The 13,953-nt window shown below is 41.9% G+C and overlaps 1 protein-coding gene across 7 annotated transcripts in view; it reads left to right on the plus strand.

The window, feature by feature from the left end:
• Positions 1-13,953, plus strand: part of LOC109930802 (AT-rich interactive domain-containing protein 1B-like) — a 171,425-nt gene that overhangs the window by 127,596 nt on the left and 29,876 nt on the right. For all 7 annotated transcript variants that reach the window (XM_048601520.1, XM_048601521.1, XM_020530240.2 and 4 more), the window contains 5 exons: positions 1,426-1,598; positions 2,039-2,189; positions 5,866-5,985; positions 7,250-7,346; positions 10,835-11,630. In XM_048601520.1, the coding sequence (XP_048457477.1) occupies positions 1,426-1,598; positions 2,039-2,189; positions 5,866-5,985; positions 7,250-7,346; positions 10,835-11,630 (1,337 nt within the window). The remainder of the gene's footprint in view (positions 1-1,425; positions 1,599-2,038; positions 2,190-5,865; positions 5,986-7,249; positions 7,347-10,834; positions 11,631-13,953) is intronic.

Here is a 13,953-nt window from a genome sequence, read left to right on the forward strand (position 1 = left end):
ATCAGACAGAAGTTCACCTGCACATGCGCCAATGTGGTCTATTGCATCCTCTGCTCCCAATGTGGCCTCCTCTACATCGGTGAGACCAAGCGGAGGCTTGGAGACTGCTTTGTAGAGCACTTGCACTCTGTTCGCGACAAACGACTACACCTTCCGGTCACAAACCATTTCAACTCCTCCTCCCACTCCATGGGTGACATCTCCATCCTGGGCCTTCTCCAGTGTCACAATGATCCTACCCAGAAACTGGAGGAGCAGCACCTCATATTCTGCCTTGGGAGTCTACAACCCAGTGGCCTAAATGTGGGTTTTACCACTTTCAAAATCTCCCCACCCCCGGCCTCATCCCATGACCAATCCTCTGTCTCATTCCCACTTCCTTGACCTGACACAACCTGTCCATCTTCTCTCCCACCTATCCGCTCCTCCCACCTCACTGACCAATCCCCACCACTGCCTACCTGCACTCACCTATCACCATCTCACCTACCTTCCCCAGCCCCACCTCTCCTCTCTATTTATTTGTGAGCTCCCTTCTCCTCCCACACCCCCAAATTCTGAAGAAGTGTCCCTACCTGAAATGTCAACTTTCCTGCTCCTGTAATGCTGCCTGGCCTGCTGTGTTTCTCCATTTGGTATTAGTACTGGTTTCTGAAATGTAGCTTGGCAAGGGCAGCCTAATTGAACAAAATTTATTTGAACTTCAATTTCCCTGAGGGCCAGATTTGGGACCCTTCCTTCAGAAATCAGAAATACAATGAGCTGAGACATTATACTGGTTTTTGATTGACTGTCAGAACTTGGGATAAAAGACAAAATGAATAGGCCATTTGATCCTTATATCTGTTCTGCCAGCTGCCTAGATCATGGCAAATCCTAATCTTATCTATTTTAACTCAATTTATTTGTCTTGATTCTATGATCCTTAATAAACTTGCCTGACAAAAACCTTACCAGTCTAAGCTTTGAAGTCTTCAATCGACCTAACCTCAAAGCTTTCTGACAGAGAGGGTTCTAGATTTCCTTACCTTTTGTGCCCAGAAGTGCATTCAAACATTGTTTCTGAACCATCTAACCCTCATTTTAATGTAATGTAATGTCCCTTATTCTGGACTTCCTTACCATTTGAGGAAATGGTTTTTCTTTATCTAGCCAATCAATTTCTTTCATCGTCAATTAGAAGCATCCCTTAAAAGATTACAAGCCTAGTCCCTGTAGCCTGTGCTCATGACTGTCTGTCATTCTAATGATTTTGTGCTGCACCCATGCGAATCAATGTAACCACCATGAGATTTAGAGCTCGCGAAGCGATTTATAACGTTGGAAATAACTCATTTTTCTTTCCCTTAATTTGTTTGTCTGAACTTTGTGATCTGTATTAGTTCACAATTAATTTCTGCTTCTCCTATTTTTTAACCTAAACAGGAATAATGCAATCAGTGTGCAGGATCCCTTCTCCGATGTTAGTGATCCAGCATTCCAGAAATGGGGCTCCATGACCCCAAATGCACCATACCAACAGGGAATGAATATGCCTGAAATGATGAGTCGAATGTCATATGAACCCAATAAGGATCCTTTTGGTGGTATGAGGAAAGGTAGCTAACTTTTTAAAATACCTTTTCCAGTTTATCCTTGATTCTGAGTGCAGTAATAACTGTACCTGTTGCCACATACATTCTTCTTCTAAAAAAGAATTACAATGAATGTAAGTAATGAGTAAGATGCTCTACATGTTGAGGGAGGTAAAATCAATTGTTATTTCCTCCTGGGTGAGTTGGTGAGGTATGTCATATACAACATGAGGTTAAAAACTACATGATAGCTAAATTAGGTGCTGAAATTATTGGAAAATATAATAATTCTGCTGGTCCCGGAACTATTCTTTGTGCCAGATGTCTATTTTTTAGGGATGTATAGGGATAAATTTATGGAAATAGTTTATGGTCATTTTTTCCAGCATTAGTAGCACACAACTTATTTATTATATCTGTCATAATGAACTGCTTTCAAACTAACTTGACCTATTTCAAAATAGTGCCTGGAAGTAATGATCCTTTTATGCCCCCTGGAGTAATGCCTAACAGTGGGATGCAGGATCTGTACAACCGTACACCATCAGGAGGAATGGTTAACTTGAATGTGGGTCAGCGGCAGCAGTATGCTTATGGATCTGGCTATGAGCGAAGGTAAATTCTTATGATCAACTTTTTAATCTAAAATAGGAATGATTTTTTTTCTCTTTTGTTCTTCCATAATGCTGCTATGTAGAGATTTTCAGGATCTGGACCCAGCAATGAGGCAACAGCAAAACATGTTCAAATCAGGATGGTGTGTGAGAGCAGGACTTTGAGGTGATGTTGTTCCCATGTATCTGTTTCCCTTTTAAGAAATGTTGTCAAAGAATACTTGACAAGTTGGAAATACTGCACCTTACACTTAAGCCATACCATGATGGGGCAACTGAGTGTTTGGGTCAGTTGATGACATAGTCTGCACTGTCTTCAGGGCTGAATGGCTGCTTAAGTGTTGTTGTAATTGAATAAATTCTGGCAAGTGGACAGTATTCTTATCGTGCTTTTCAAATGCTTTATAAATAATGGGCAAAGTGTGGGATACCAGAAGGTGAGCTACTGAATACTCAGCCTCTGACCAGTTTTAGTAGCCAAACAATTTATGTGACTGGTCCCATTCAATTTGTGGTCGGAATTGACCCTAGGATGTTGCTGGTGATGGTAATGCCATTAAATATCAGAAAAAGTTGGAGATGGTCATTACCCATTACTTGTTGATGTGATTTCTAGATGCTAGTCACTTATCAACGCAGGCTTGGCTATTGTCCAGTCTGGCTGTACAGTAACATTTTCTCTGAAGCATTGTAAATGGAGCTGAAGATTATGAATCAGCAAACAAACCCACTTCTGATCTTTTGGCAAGGCAAACTTATTGATGAGGCCTTTTGGTGCTAACTAAGTTAATGTCGAGTTCAACTACTCTCACCATTTCTGGAATTTAGCCATTCCATGCTTTGTCCAGTCATCACTTCTGATGGATACTCATTTGCATACTTGCTTGGCTGCAAAATTGTTAAAAGATTATGATGGTTTGGAGCCTTCTCATGTCGTTTACTTTTCTTCCTCCATTCATGACTGGATGATATAGGGCCAAGGAGTTTTGATCCGATCCATTGGTTGTAGTCAAACTCAAATTTGTATGTACCATGCTGATATTATTGTTTAGCACGCGTGGCGAAATAACAGAGCCAATACCAGTGTTCCTTTAAACCCAGTTTCAACCACCACCTAGTACAGCAGGTTATATTTTTCTATATACTAGATTAGACAATTTCCTGATATGAATGAGAAATCCAGTTATGTTGAGTTGCAGCCTTTTCTTTTCGTGTGGACCCTCATGCACAAGGTACATCGAATGTTCAAGTAGCTCCCAAGTATTGCTCTCAAGAATTCCTTATCCAGGGCTCAAGCCAAGAGAAAATCTTTTGTTTACAGTAATACTTTGAATGTGATAAATTTGTTCCATGGAATAAAATGCTCGCAAGATCTGCCGCTTTATTATGACATAAAGTTATAGGAATATATTGGGATTCAAAATCCTCGGACTCGTATGAAGAACATTCCACGCAGCCTGCCAGAAATCCATTCCTAGGTCTCACTTGTGTGTTACTTCCAGGCCATGCTTAGGTTTTCTTTCTTTCATGAGACAACTCTCTCTCCAACACCCAGCCCTGTCTACACACCCTGTAGTTCAATCTAGAACACATGTTTGTTCGAAGTTTCAGTATTTACTTCTGGCCAAACCAATTTCCTTCCACACCTGATTAATTCCTCAATAGATCTTAAACAATATTATGAGAACTGCTTGCATTTTATCACCATAAAGGTCTGTAACTTTCTTAGTAAGGAATTAACAAGAGGTGACAAGAAAGGAGGCAGTCAGAAATGTTAAGAATTCTGTGAAGGATGCTGAGAGTTTTTTCTACATCCAAAATTGAAGGGTGAAAGATTTGTGATGGGAGGCCAGCCAGTCTTTGATTGTTACCAGCACGTATGATTTGAATATAGTATTGTAAACATTGAGGATTACGTTCAACCAATTGGGCAGATCTAAGCCGTGCAATCCTACCATATCAAGTTGAGAATGGTGGTGGATAATTAAGCAATTAATAGGAGATGAAGGCTTCACAAATGTTCCCATCCTTAATGATGTGGGAACCCAGCATATCCATGTAAAAGACTAGGATGAAGTATTTTCATTCAAATGTCAAATATGTTAACTGAATGATCCATTTCAGCCTCTTCCTGAAGTACCCAGCATCGCTGATGCCAGTCTTCGGACAGTTCAATTCATTTCCTGGGGAATCAGGAAAAGGCTGAAGGCACCAGATACTACAAAGACCATGCCCTGACAACATTCCAGCTATAATACTAAAGAATTGTGCTCCAGAACTAGCTGCGCCACGAGCCATGTTATCCCAATACAGCAACAAGACTGGCAGCTACACAAAAATATGCAAAATTGCACAGGTACATCTTAACCACAAAATGCAAGAAAAGCCCAACTGAGCCATTAGTCTACTCTCGATCATCAGTGAAGTGATGGAAAGTGTCATCAGCATCGCTATCAAGCAGCATCTACTGAGCAATAACATGCTCAGTGACATCAGTTTGGGTTCTGCCAGGGCCACACTCCTGACCTTATCACAGCCTTGGTCCAAACATGGACAAAAGAGCTGAATTCTGGAGTTGAGGCGAGAGTGATTGCCTTAGATATCAATGCAGTATTTGACAAATTATGACATCAAGGAGCCTGGGCGAAAGGTGGGGGCCAGAATGTCTCCACTGGTTGTAGTCATGTTCTTCTGCTGCTGGTTGCAGTTGTTGGAAGATTGTCATCTCAGCCCAAGAAAATCTCAGCAGTGTCTACTCAGGATAGTGTCCTAGCCCCAACTATCTTTAGCTTCTTCCTCAATCATGAGTCAGAGATGAGGATGTTTGCCGATGATTTGCTCAGTGTTCAGCATCATTCACTGCTCCTCAAATTTTGAAGCAGCCATTACCCATATGCAGCAAGAGCTGGACAGCATCCAAACTTTGTCTAAAAAGTTGTACTTCTGTGGCATGAATGTAACTTACCAGACAATGGCAATCTCCAGCGAGATAGAATCTAATCATCACCTTGACCTTGCCATCACACTACTAAAGTTGGATGTATTGCTGTCAACATCCTAGGGGTTGTCATTGACCAGAAATTGAACTGGACCTGCCATATGGATACTGAGGCAATAAGAGCAATCAGAGACTAGGAATCCAGCAAGTAACTCTCCACCTATGGATGCAGCTCCAACAACATTAAGAAGCACCATCCAGAACAAAGCAGTCCACTTGATTGGTACCCTACTCACTGTTTTTAACATTTACTCCCTTCACCACAGCAGCAGTGTGCACTGTCTACAAGATGCACTGCAGTAACTCACAAAGGTTCCTTAAAACCGCAATCATGACCACCTAGAAGGACAAGGAAAGCACATGCATGGCAGCACCAGGAGCTGCAAGTTCCCCTTTAAGCCACATACTATCCTGACATGGAGTTATATGACAATGAAGGAACAACATTCTGTAGCTCCCCTTCCTTAAGGCACTGTAGCTGTCCCTACGCCCCAAGGACTGCAACAGTTCAAGGCAATAAATGCTGGGCTGTCCAGTGACATCACATTCCTTGAATATATTTAAAATAAGTCTATTCTATAGCCTAGTATTTTTCTCATGTACCTATGATTGATAATCTCTCACATGGTGCTCTGTGACTGTTTTAGAAGCGAGACAACAAAATATTTTTTTCTTCTAGGCCTGAACATGGAATGGGTCCTGAAGGCAATATGGGGCCTCCAGGAGGCCAGTCTAATATGATGTCATCAAACAGTGACTCAAGCATGTACTCACCAAACCGCTACCCTGCGCAACAAAGGTAATTATAAACAAATATGATCTTTTAATATTCATTCAATTAATTCTTATAACATTTGTGAGAGTAGCTTTGCTTTTGAAGTTTAGGTTTTTGCCCTGCTATTTTTTTTTTTACTGACCTAAACTTTAGTAAGCAGACACTTCAGATCCATTATGCAACCAATATTACAATGTATTATGATGTAGGAAACAAATTACAATAGCAGTTTATCTTCAATCTTCTCAGTGTTACTAAGCTCTTTTCAAAAAAACTGCGTGTAATTTCCAGCCCTGAGAGAAAAGGGGCATTTTCATTCCAGGCTGGATAGGCTGGGACTTTAACACTGGAGCATAGGAGGTTGAGGGATGACCTTATAAAGGTTTATAAAATCATGAGGGGCATAGCTAAGGTGAATAGCCGAGGTCTTTTTCCTGGGGTAGGGGAATTCAGAACTAGAGGGCATAGGTTAAAGGTGAGAGAGGAAAGATTTAAAAGGGCCGTGAAAGGCAACTTTTTCACACGGAGAGTGGGGTGTGTATGGAATGGGCTACAAGTAAAAGTGATAGAGGCAAGTACAGTTACAGCATTTTAAAGACATTTAGAAAGATACAAAGACAGGAAAGGTTTAGAGGAAAATAGACCAAATGCAGGCAAATGGAACTAGTTCAGTTTAGGAAGCCTGGTCGGCATGGACAAGATGGGTTTTTAGGGTTTACCAGCTAAAAACACATTATGGACTAGCACTATTGATAGAGCATCCATTCTGAGGGGTTTAGATGTAAGTTTCTATAAAACACTAATTTCTCCCAGTCATATGTTTTGATTTGGTGAGAATGCGTCGTAACTCTCCGCCTTTTTTAGGTGTATTTATTTTTGTGATGCTTATAATATCCCAGCATTCACAGGTGCAGAAGATTGTAAAATAAGAATTTTGTACTTTATCTGTCATCCTAAAATATTTGGTATTAATTGAGAATGTTTATGCTGTATCAAGTTGCCTGGCTGCTGATATGAATTTTCCTTATCCGTGTAATTATATTATCTACTAACTTTGGTAAGTATAAATAGTTTTTTTCAATTTGCCAAGCAAAAGTGAGAGTAATTCTTTTGAAATTTCCACGTTTGCCTTCATTTAAGCTGGATCGACTATCTTAACTGAAATTACGGGCAGCAATTTTTTTTTAGTTAAATTTATGGAAGATAGTCATTAGTTTACAATCAAATTAATTTATCACTTAGGGACAGTACATTTTTAAGATATTATATTAAAATATTTCCATTGCAGGCATGATCCTTATGGGCAGCAATACCCAGGCCAAGGTCCTCCCTCAGGACAGACAGCATATGGAGGCCATCAGACAGGAATTTATCCACAGCAGCAGGTGAAGTTGCAAATTTGTGCATATTAAAACTAATGCAATGCAGTTTATCTCTAAAATAGAATTAAATGATTGTGACATGTTAATACATTTCCCCTTGTTTGGTGGTATCTTGCAAATAGCTTCAAATTGCACAATATTTCATTAGTAATACAGGCCGTCTCTTGGCACTGCACAGCACAAAAGGATGTCTTTTGGCCAGTCAAGTCCCTACTGGCTTACAGGGGAATGCTACAGTCAGCCACATTTCCCCACCTTATCTACATAGTCCTGCAAGTTTATTTCCTACCTCATTGGTTCTTGAAATCATTGACCATGTCCAATATCGCCACCCTTGGAGACAGCAAATTTTAGGTCATTGCCAATGCTACAGGGCAATGTGCTCTAGGGAACACATTATAATGGCGGTTTATCTGCAGTCTTTTTGGTTCTTTTCCAAACTTTTTTCAAGAACTGCTTTTAATTTCCAACCCCTCTGCTCCCAGAGAAAGGAGACATTTTAATTCCATTTGCCAACCAGAAGCACACAATGGATCAGCACTATTGCTGGACCATTAGTTTTACCCACCCATTCTGAGGTTTTAAATATAAGTTTACACAAACCGCAACTTCCACCCAGCTAAATGTTTTAATTTGGTGAGTAATGTAATACCATGAGGACCATGATACCCTCTTAGGAAATGCTATGAAAGCAGTTGAACCCAAAAAACTAAGCATCTCCTCTTTGTGTTGGGCTGTTTGGTATTGGAAACATATGCTCAGTGGAGTCATTCTGGGAGCAAACCTCAAGTCACAACATCAGGGTAGCATTGCAGTGATCAGACCTAACCTAAGCTAAAAGTAGTTTCCAAAAACAGAAATTGCAGGAGAATGTCAGTATGTTTGGCAACACCTGTGAAGTGAAAATTGAATGAACAGTTTGGGTCCAGTGAACTCTCTTCAGAACTCCTCTCACTTTCTTCAGACCGTAGGTGTGACCATGGGTACCCACCAAGGGCCTGTGTTATGCCTATGCAGCGATGACATGATCGGTGCTGCTACCCTATTCCTTCTGTAATTGGAAAAATGTATCAACCTCGCTTCCAGTTTCCACCTTGCTCTCACTTTCACCTGGTCCACCTGTGACTCCTCCCTTTTCTTCCTTGAAATCTGTTGTCATTTCTGAGGATAGGCGGCCACCAATATCCATAACAAACCAACTGACTCCCACAGTTACCTCGACTATACATCCTCACACCCTGCCTCCTGCAAAGATTCTGTTCATTCTCCCAATTTCTCATCTCTGTTGCATCTGTTCTGATGATGCCACCTTTTTCTTCCACTGAGGATTCCCTACCACAGTGATTGACAGTGGTCTCAATCAAATCCAATCCATTTCTGTCCTCACTCCTTCTCTTCCCTCTCACGATACCAGTAGGGTCCCCCAGTCCTCACTTTACACACAACCAGCTCCATATCCAAAAGATCATAAGCCACCATTTTCGCCATCTTCAACAGGATTCAAACTCTCATTCCCCTGCCTTGTCGGCCTTCCACATGGATCGTTCCCTCCAGGACACCCTGGTCTACTCTGAACATCCTCCCGTGGCACTTTCCCATATAATTGTAAACTTCCTCCCTCCTCATTATTCAAGGCCCTAGATGCAATTTCTAGGTGAAGTATTTATTTACCTGCACTTCGCTCAATGCACTTCATTACCATATTCACTGATCACTAATATGATCTCCTATATGCTGGGAAGGCAAAACACAGACTGGGTGACCTCTTTGCGGAGCACCTATGTTCTGGCTGCAATTATCATTCCAAGCCTCTGCCTGCCACTTCAACAGACCATTCTGTTCTCTAGCCAAGAATTCTGATTTGGGCCTACTGCAATGGTCTATTGAGACTCGGCACAAGCTGGAAAAATAGCTTCTCGTCTTCTGCTTGGGGACCTGCAGTGTTCAGGAGTCGAAATCAAGTTCAGTAATTTTAGGGCCTCAGCACCTCCTTTACTCACCCCCACATCCCAGGCCTTTTCATCACAAGGGTTGCTTTCATCTCAGCCAACCCAACCCACTGATGGTCCCCATTAGCAGTTTTGCTTTCTCATAGAATTCCTACACTATGGAAGCAAGTCATTTGGCCCGTCAAGTCCACACCGCCCCTCTGAAGAGCATCCCACCCTCCTTCCCTATCCCTGTAATCCTACATTTCACATGGTTAATCCACCTAGCCTGCACATCCCTGGACACTATGGGCAATTTAGCATGGCCACTCACCTAACCTGCACATCTTTGTGTCTGTGGGGGGAAACCAGAGCACCCAGACACAGGGAGAATGTGCAAACTCCACACAGACAGTTCATAGATCATAGAATCCCTACAGTGTGGAAACAGGCCCTTCGGCCTAACAAGTTCACACAGACCCTCCGAGCATCCCACCCAGACCCATCCCCCTATAACCCACCTAATCTACACATCCCTGAACACTACGGGCAATTTAGCATGGCCAATCCACCTAGCCTGCACATCTTTGGACTGTGGGAGGAAACCGGAGTACCCGGAGGAAACCCACGCAGACACAGGAGAATGTGCAAACTCCACACAGACAGTCGCCTGAGGGTGGAATTGAACCCCGGTCTCTGGTGCTGTGAGGCAGCAATGCTAACCACTGAGCCACCATGCTGCCCTTTTTCATTGACTTAGCATTATCCATTCCTTTGTCTGCCCAACTGCTCTTATCTCTCTCTCAGCTCTATCTCCACCTGTTGTTCACTCCCTTTCGCACCCTGGTCGTCAGCATAAATACCACTTTTTCCTAGCTGCAATCAGTTCTGAAGAAGGTTCACTCGTTCTGAAAGTCTGACTGTGCTTTCTGTCCACAGATGCTGCCAGACCTGCTGGCGTTCTCCAGCAATTCCTGTTTTTGTTTCAGATTTCCAGCATCCACAGTTTTACTTTCTAAAAGTCATTTTTTTTTATTGTTATCATTTTTCCATGCATAATGGGATATGGTTCTTTTGACAAAACAAGCTTCCAGTAAACTTTCATTCTCATTTAAGTTTTTGGTATTAATTTAAATGATGACAGGTGTTAAAAATCATTGCAGTCATGTTTCTTTTTAGTTTATAATATGCTCATCTAGTTTGGCTACAGAGTGCGAAATCTTCAAGAAATTCAATGTTGCAATTTTTGAAGATGGGCAATTTAGTTTGATGAGCTTTTAAACCCTGAAACGTACTTCTTATTAAATTAAACAGTAGCCTGTAAAGCAAAGTTTTCTTTGAGCTTCAGTCTTCCTATTTCTATGATACTTCAGTATACTTTTTCTGAATGTGCATCTTGGTCATTATTTAGCTTCTGTTCTTAGCTGATAATAGGGTGCCGATAAATCAAGTTGCCATTAATGAATAAAATGATCATGATTCCTTAAGATAGTTGTGTTTTCTATTTTTTAAAAAAAGTGCCTTTCCATATGTACTTATCATTGTTTCTGTTTTAACACACAGAATTATAAACGACCCATGGAAGGCATGTATGGTCCCCCACCAAAGCGCCATGAGAGTGACATGTTCAACATGCAGTATGGCAACCAACAGCAGGAAATGTACAACCAATATGGAAACACTTACTCTGGACCAGACAGGAGATCCATGCAAAACCAGTATCCGTTGACATACAATAGAGAGAGGATGCAGGGTCCAGGTCCAGGCCCAGTGCAGCAACATGGAATACCACCACAAATGATGGGAGGACCAATGCAAGTATCCTCCACCGAAGGGCCACAGCAGGGCGTGTGGCAATCACGGACTGATACGGCAATCACGCCTTACCCATACCCAAACAGGCAAGGCCCCGGAGCACCTCCGCCGGCATCGCCATATGCAGGGATGAATCGCACTGATGAAATGATATTACCTGACCAGAGAATGAACCATGAAGGTCAATGGCCTTCTCATGTGAACCAGCGTCAGCCTTCATACATGTCTTCAGCTTCCATGCCGTCTATCTCACGACCTTCTCAGTCCTCCTATCAGACGACTTCAATGCCAAACCACATTTCCAGAGCTCCAAGTCCAGCTCCCTTTCAGCGATCTTTAGAAAACCGAATGTCTCCCAACAAGTCTCCATATATGTCATCCATGAAGATGCAGAAGGTTGGCCCTCCAGTTCCAGCCTCGCAGGTTGTTGCTCCACAACAACAGCAACCCCCTATGAGGCGGGAAATTACGTTCCCTCCCGGTTCAGTGGAAGCATCGCAACCAGTCTTAAAAGCAAGACGAAAACTTACCTCAAAAGATACTGGTAGGCAAATTGAAAATTTGTCCATTTGAATTAGTTTTGAGTTCAGGAGATAATTATGTGGTAACTATATATTATCAGTGCTTTTTGTAGGTTGATTGCTTAAAAAAAGCACTTTTCATGGATTTGGATAATTTGTATGTTATATAACATGATGGGGTTTATTTTAAGCAGCACATGCAATTAATATTTTGTTGTTAAATGGTGAAAGTTAGGAAACTGTACCAGACCCTTTTTTTAATGTAAAGGGTTGCATTCTGTGAATGCTGAAATATTTGTTTAATGCCAGATGAAGTTGTCTCAACTTGGAATACTTAAAAGTAAAACATTTCAGCAAGGTTCCCCAAAACTGGAAAAAAAAAGTAGATTTTGTGCTGGCCAGACAGTTGTTGCACAAATGTATGTATGATTTGTGCAAAGGGATCCAGCAGAATTCTCATCATAGTACACTCCAGAGCATTTACCAAAGAAATTAAACTTTCCACAGGGCAATTCCACTATGCCTGGAACGTTACGAAAGACTCCATAAAACTCGGGAGACTTTTAGATAGCTCTGATGAAGTTAAATAAAAGTTACGCAGGAAAAGTCAGATTATTAAATAATCTTGCTCCTGAGTAACTGTTAAGCAGAACCCATACTTTCCTTACCCACAGCCCCAAGATACTGACCCAACATCAACCAGGACCCACCAATCCCATCTCAACCCACATGAAGGCCCTCCTTGTCGCTGGATCGAACTGTCCAGGACCACCTTCGGACACTAACCCCGCATGCACACCCACTGCCGCCAAACTCAATCCCCTCCACCCAACTGCCATCAGACCTGGTCCTGATCTGACAGTGACTTTCTAAACTGCACGTGCAGCCACATGGCAATTGGTGTTGGCATCCCAATTGCAGCATTAACTCCCTGTTCCAGAAGCCACTGCTGCACATGGACTTTGGGAGCCATGCAGCTGCAAAGAAAATTAGAGGGAACACTACCTAACACCCTGCCCTGACCCAACCATCTATTCCCCATTGCATGCTGTACCAGATTCGACTCAACCTTCCCTTCCCCAACTCAATCAGCAGCTCATACTCTGCCAGATCTGAGCTCCCCAGACCCAGCACATGCCTTCCCAACACACCACCGAACTTGATTTCTCCGGACCACCCAAGCTCCCTAAAAAATAACTGCTCTCTTACACCCTTGCTCCCTTTCCAGCTGTCACCCTATGCCCCCCTCCCTTGCTGGCAGCTACCCAGTTGACACCATACCCACCTGGCATCCTACTTAGCTGGCACCCTACTGGCTTAGCTGACACGTTAACCCCTTACCCATCTGGCTTCCAGCACCCTAGCATGACACCTAACTCGTGTACATACCCTTTGACAGCAGCTGTCAAAAAGGCTGTCTGGACCTTTAAATTTCAACAGCTGACTGTTTGAAAAGGGGTCATGGTTTGCCTTCCTCTTACAGCTGTATGCTTTGAGAGAACTGTCAAAATAGAAATACAGTTCTGCATTTCTGAGTGAACCCTGAACAGAATCTCCTCAAAAATGTGGAGCACACTTCTTTCTGTGCAAGATTGTCAGTCACCAAAAAGGCATAACATGTCTAAACAGGTTAATTAGAAAATATCTGTAAGTGAAAAGGTCAGTCAGTGCACAGATAAGGATGGATGAACTGACTGGCTTTTTCACATATAGATATTTTCTAATTAACCTGTTCTGACATGTTATGACACACCTGCCGCAGATATGATTTGAACCTGAGCCTCGTGGCCCACATGTTGTGAGTAACATGTCTAGCAGCCTGTCTGGAAAGAGAAGTAGAGTTAATGTCTTCTGTTGAATAAGACTGTTCTTTAGACTTTATCACATCCTGGCTTTTCTTGTGCTCTAATTTTGACTGGCAGCACAATTTTATGCAAATTTACTTGTTTTTGAAAGTTGTCTTAAGATTTTTAGGAATTCATTGTTTAAAATAATTTAAATGCATAATTTTGTCATTTTAGCTTTTGATCGGTCCCTCCCTTCAATCCAAGCAGCTAAGGCTTTCAAAGAAATACTTAATGCTTACAGGTCTACATTGACCTTCTCTAATATGAAAAAGGCATGTTTATGTTTAATGGATGCATCAGAGAAGAATGCTTCTCAGTTGGAAAGCAATAGTTTTTAAGCATCACTCACCTATTTATTATCATTTGTGCAAAAATATTTTGCTATTTATCAAATTGCTGTTGGAATGACCCCGAAAATGTAAGTTTGCTGCAGTCAATGATTTTATTCTTTCACTATAACTGTCAGAATTATCCTCTAACGACAAGAGAACCATGCATC

The sequence above is a fragment of the Rhincodon typus genome, chromosome 9, assembly GCF_021869965.1.
Source record: "Rhincodon typus isolate 14 chromosome 9, sRhiTyp1.1, whole genome shotgun sequence".
Classification (NCBI taxonomy): domain Eukaryota; kingdom Metazoa; phylum Chordata; class Chondrichthyes; order Orectolobiformes; family Rhincodontidae; genus Rhincodon; species Rhincodon typus.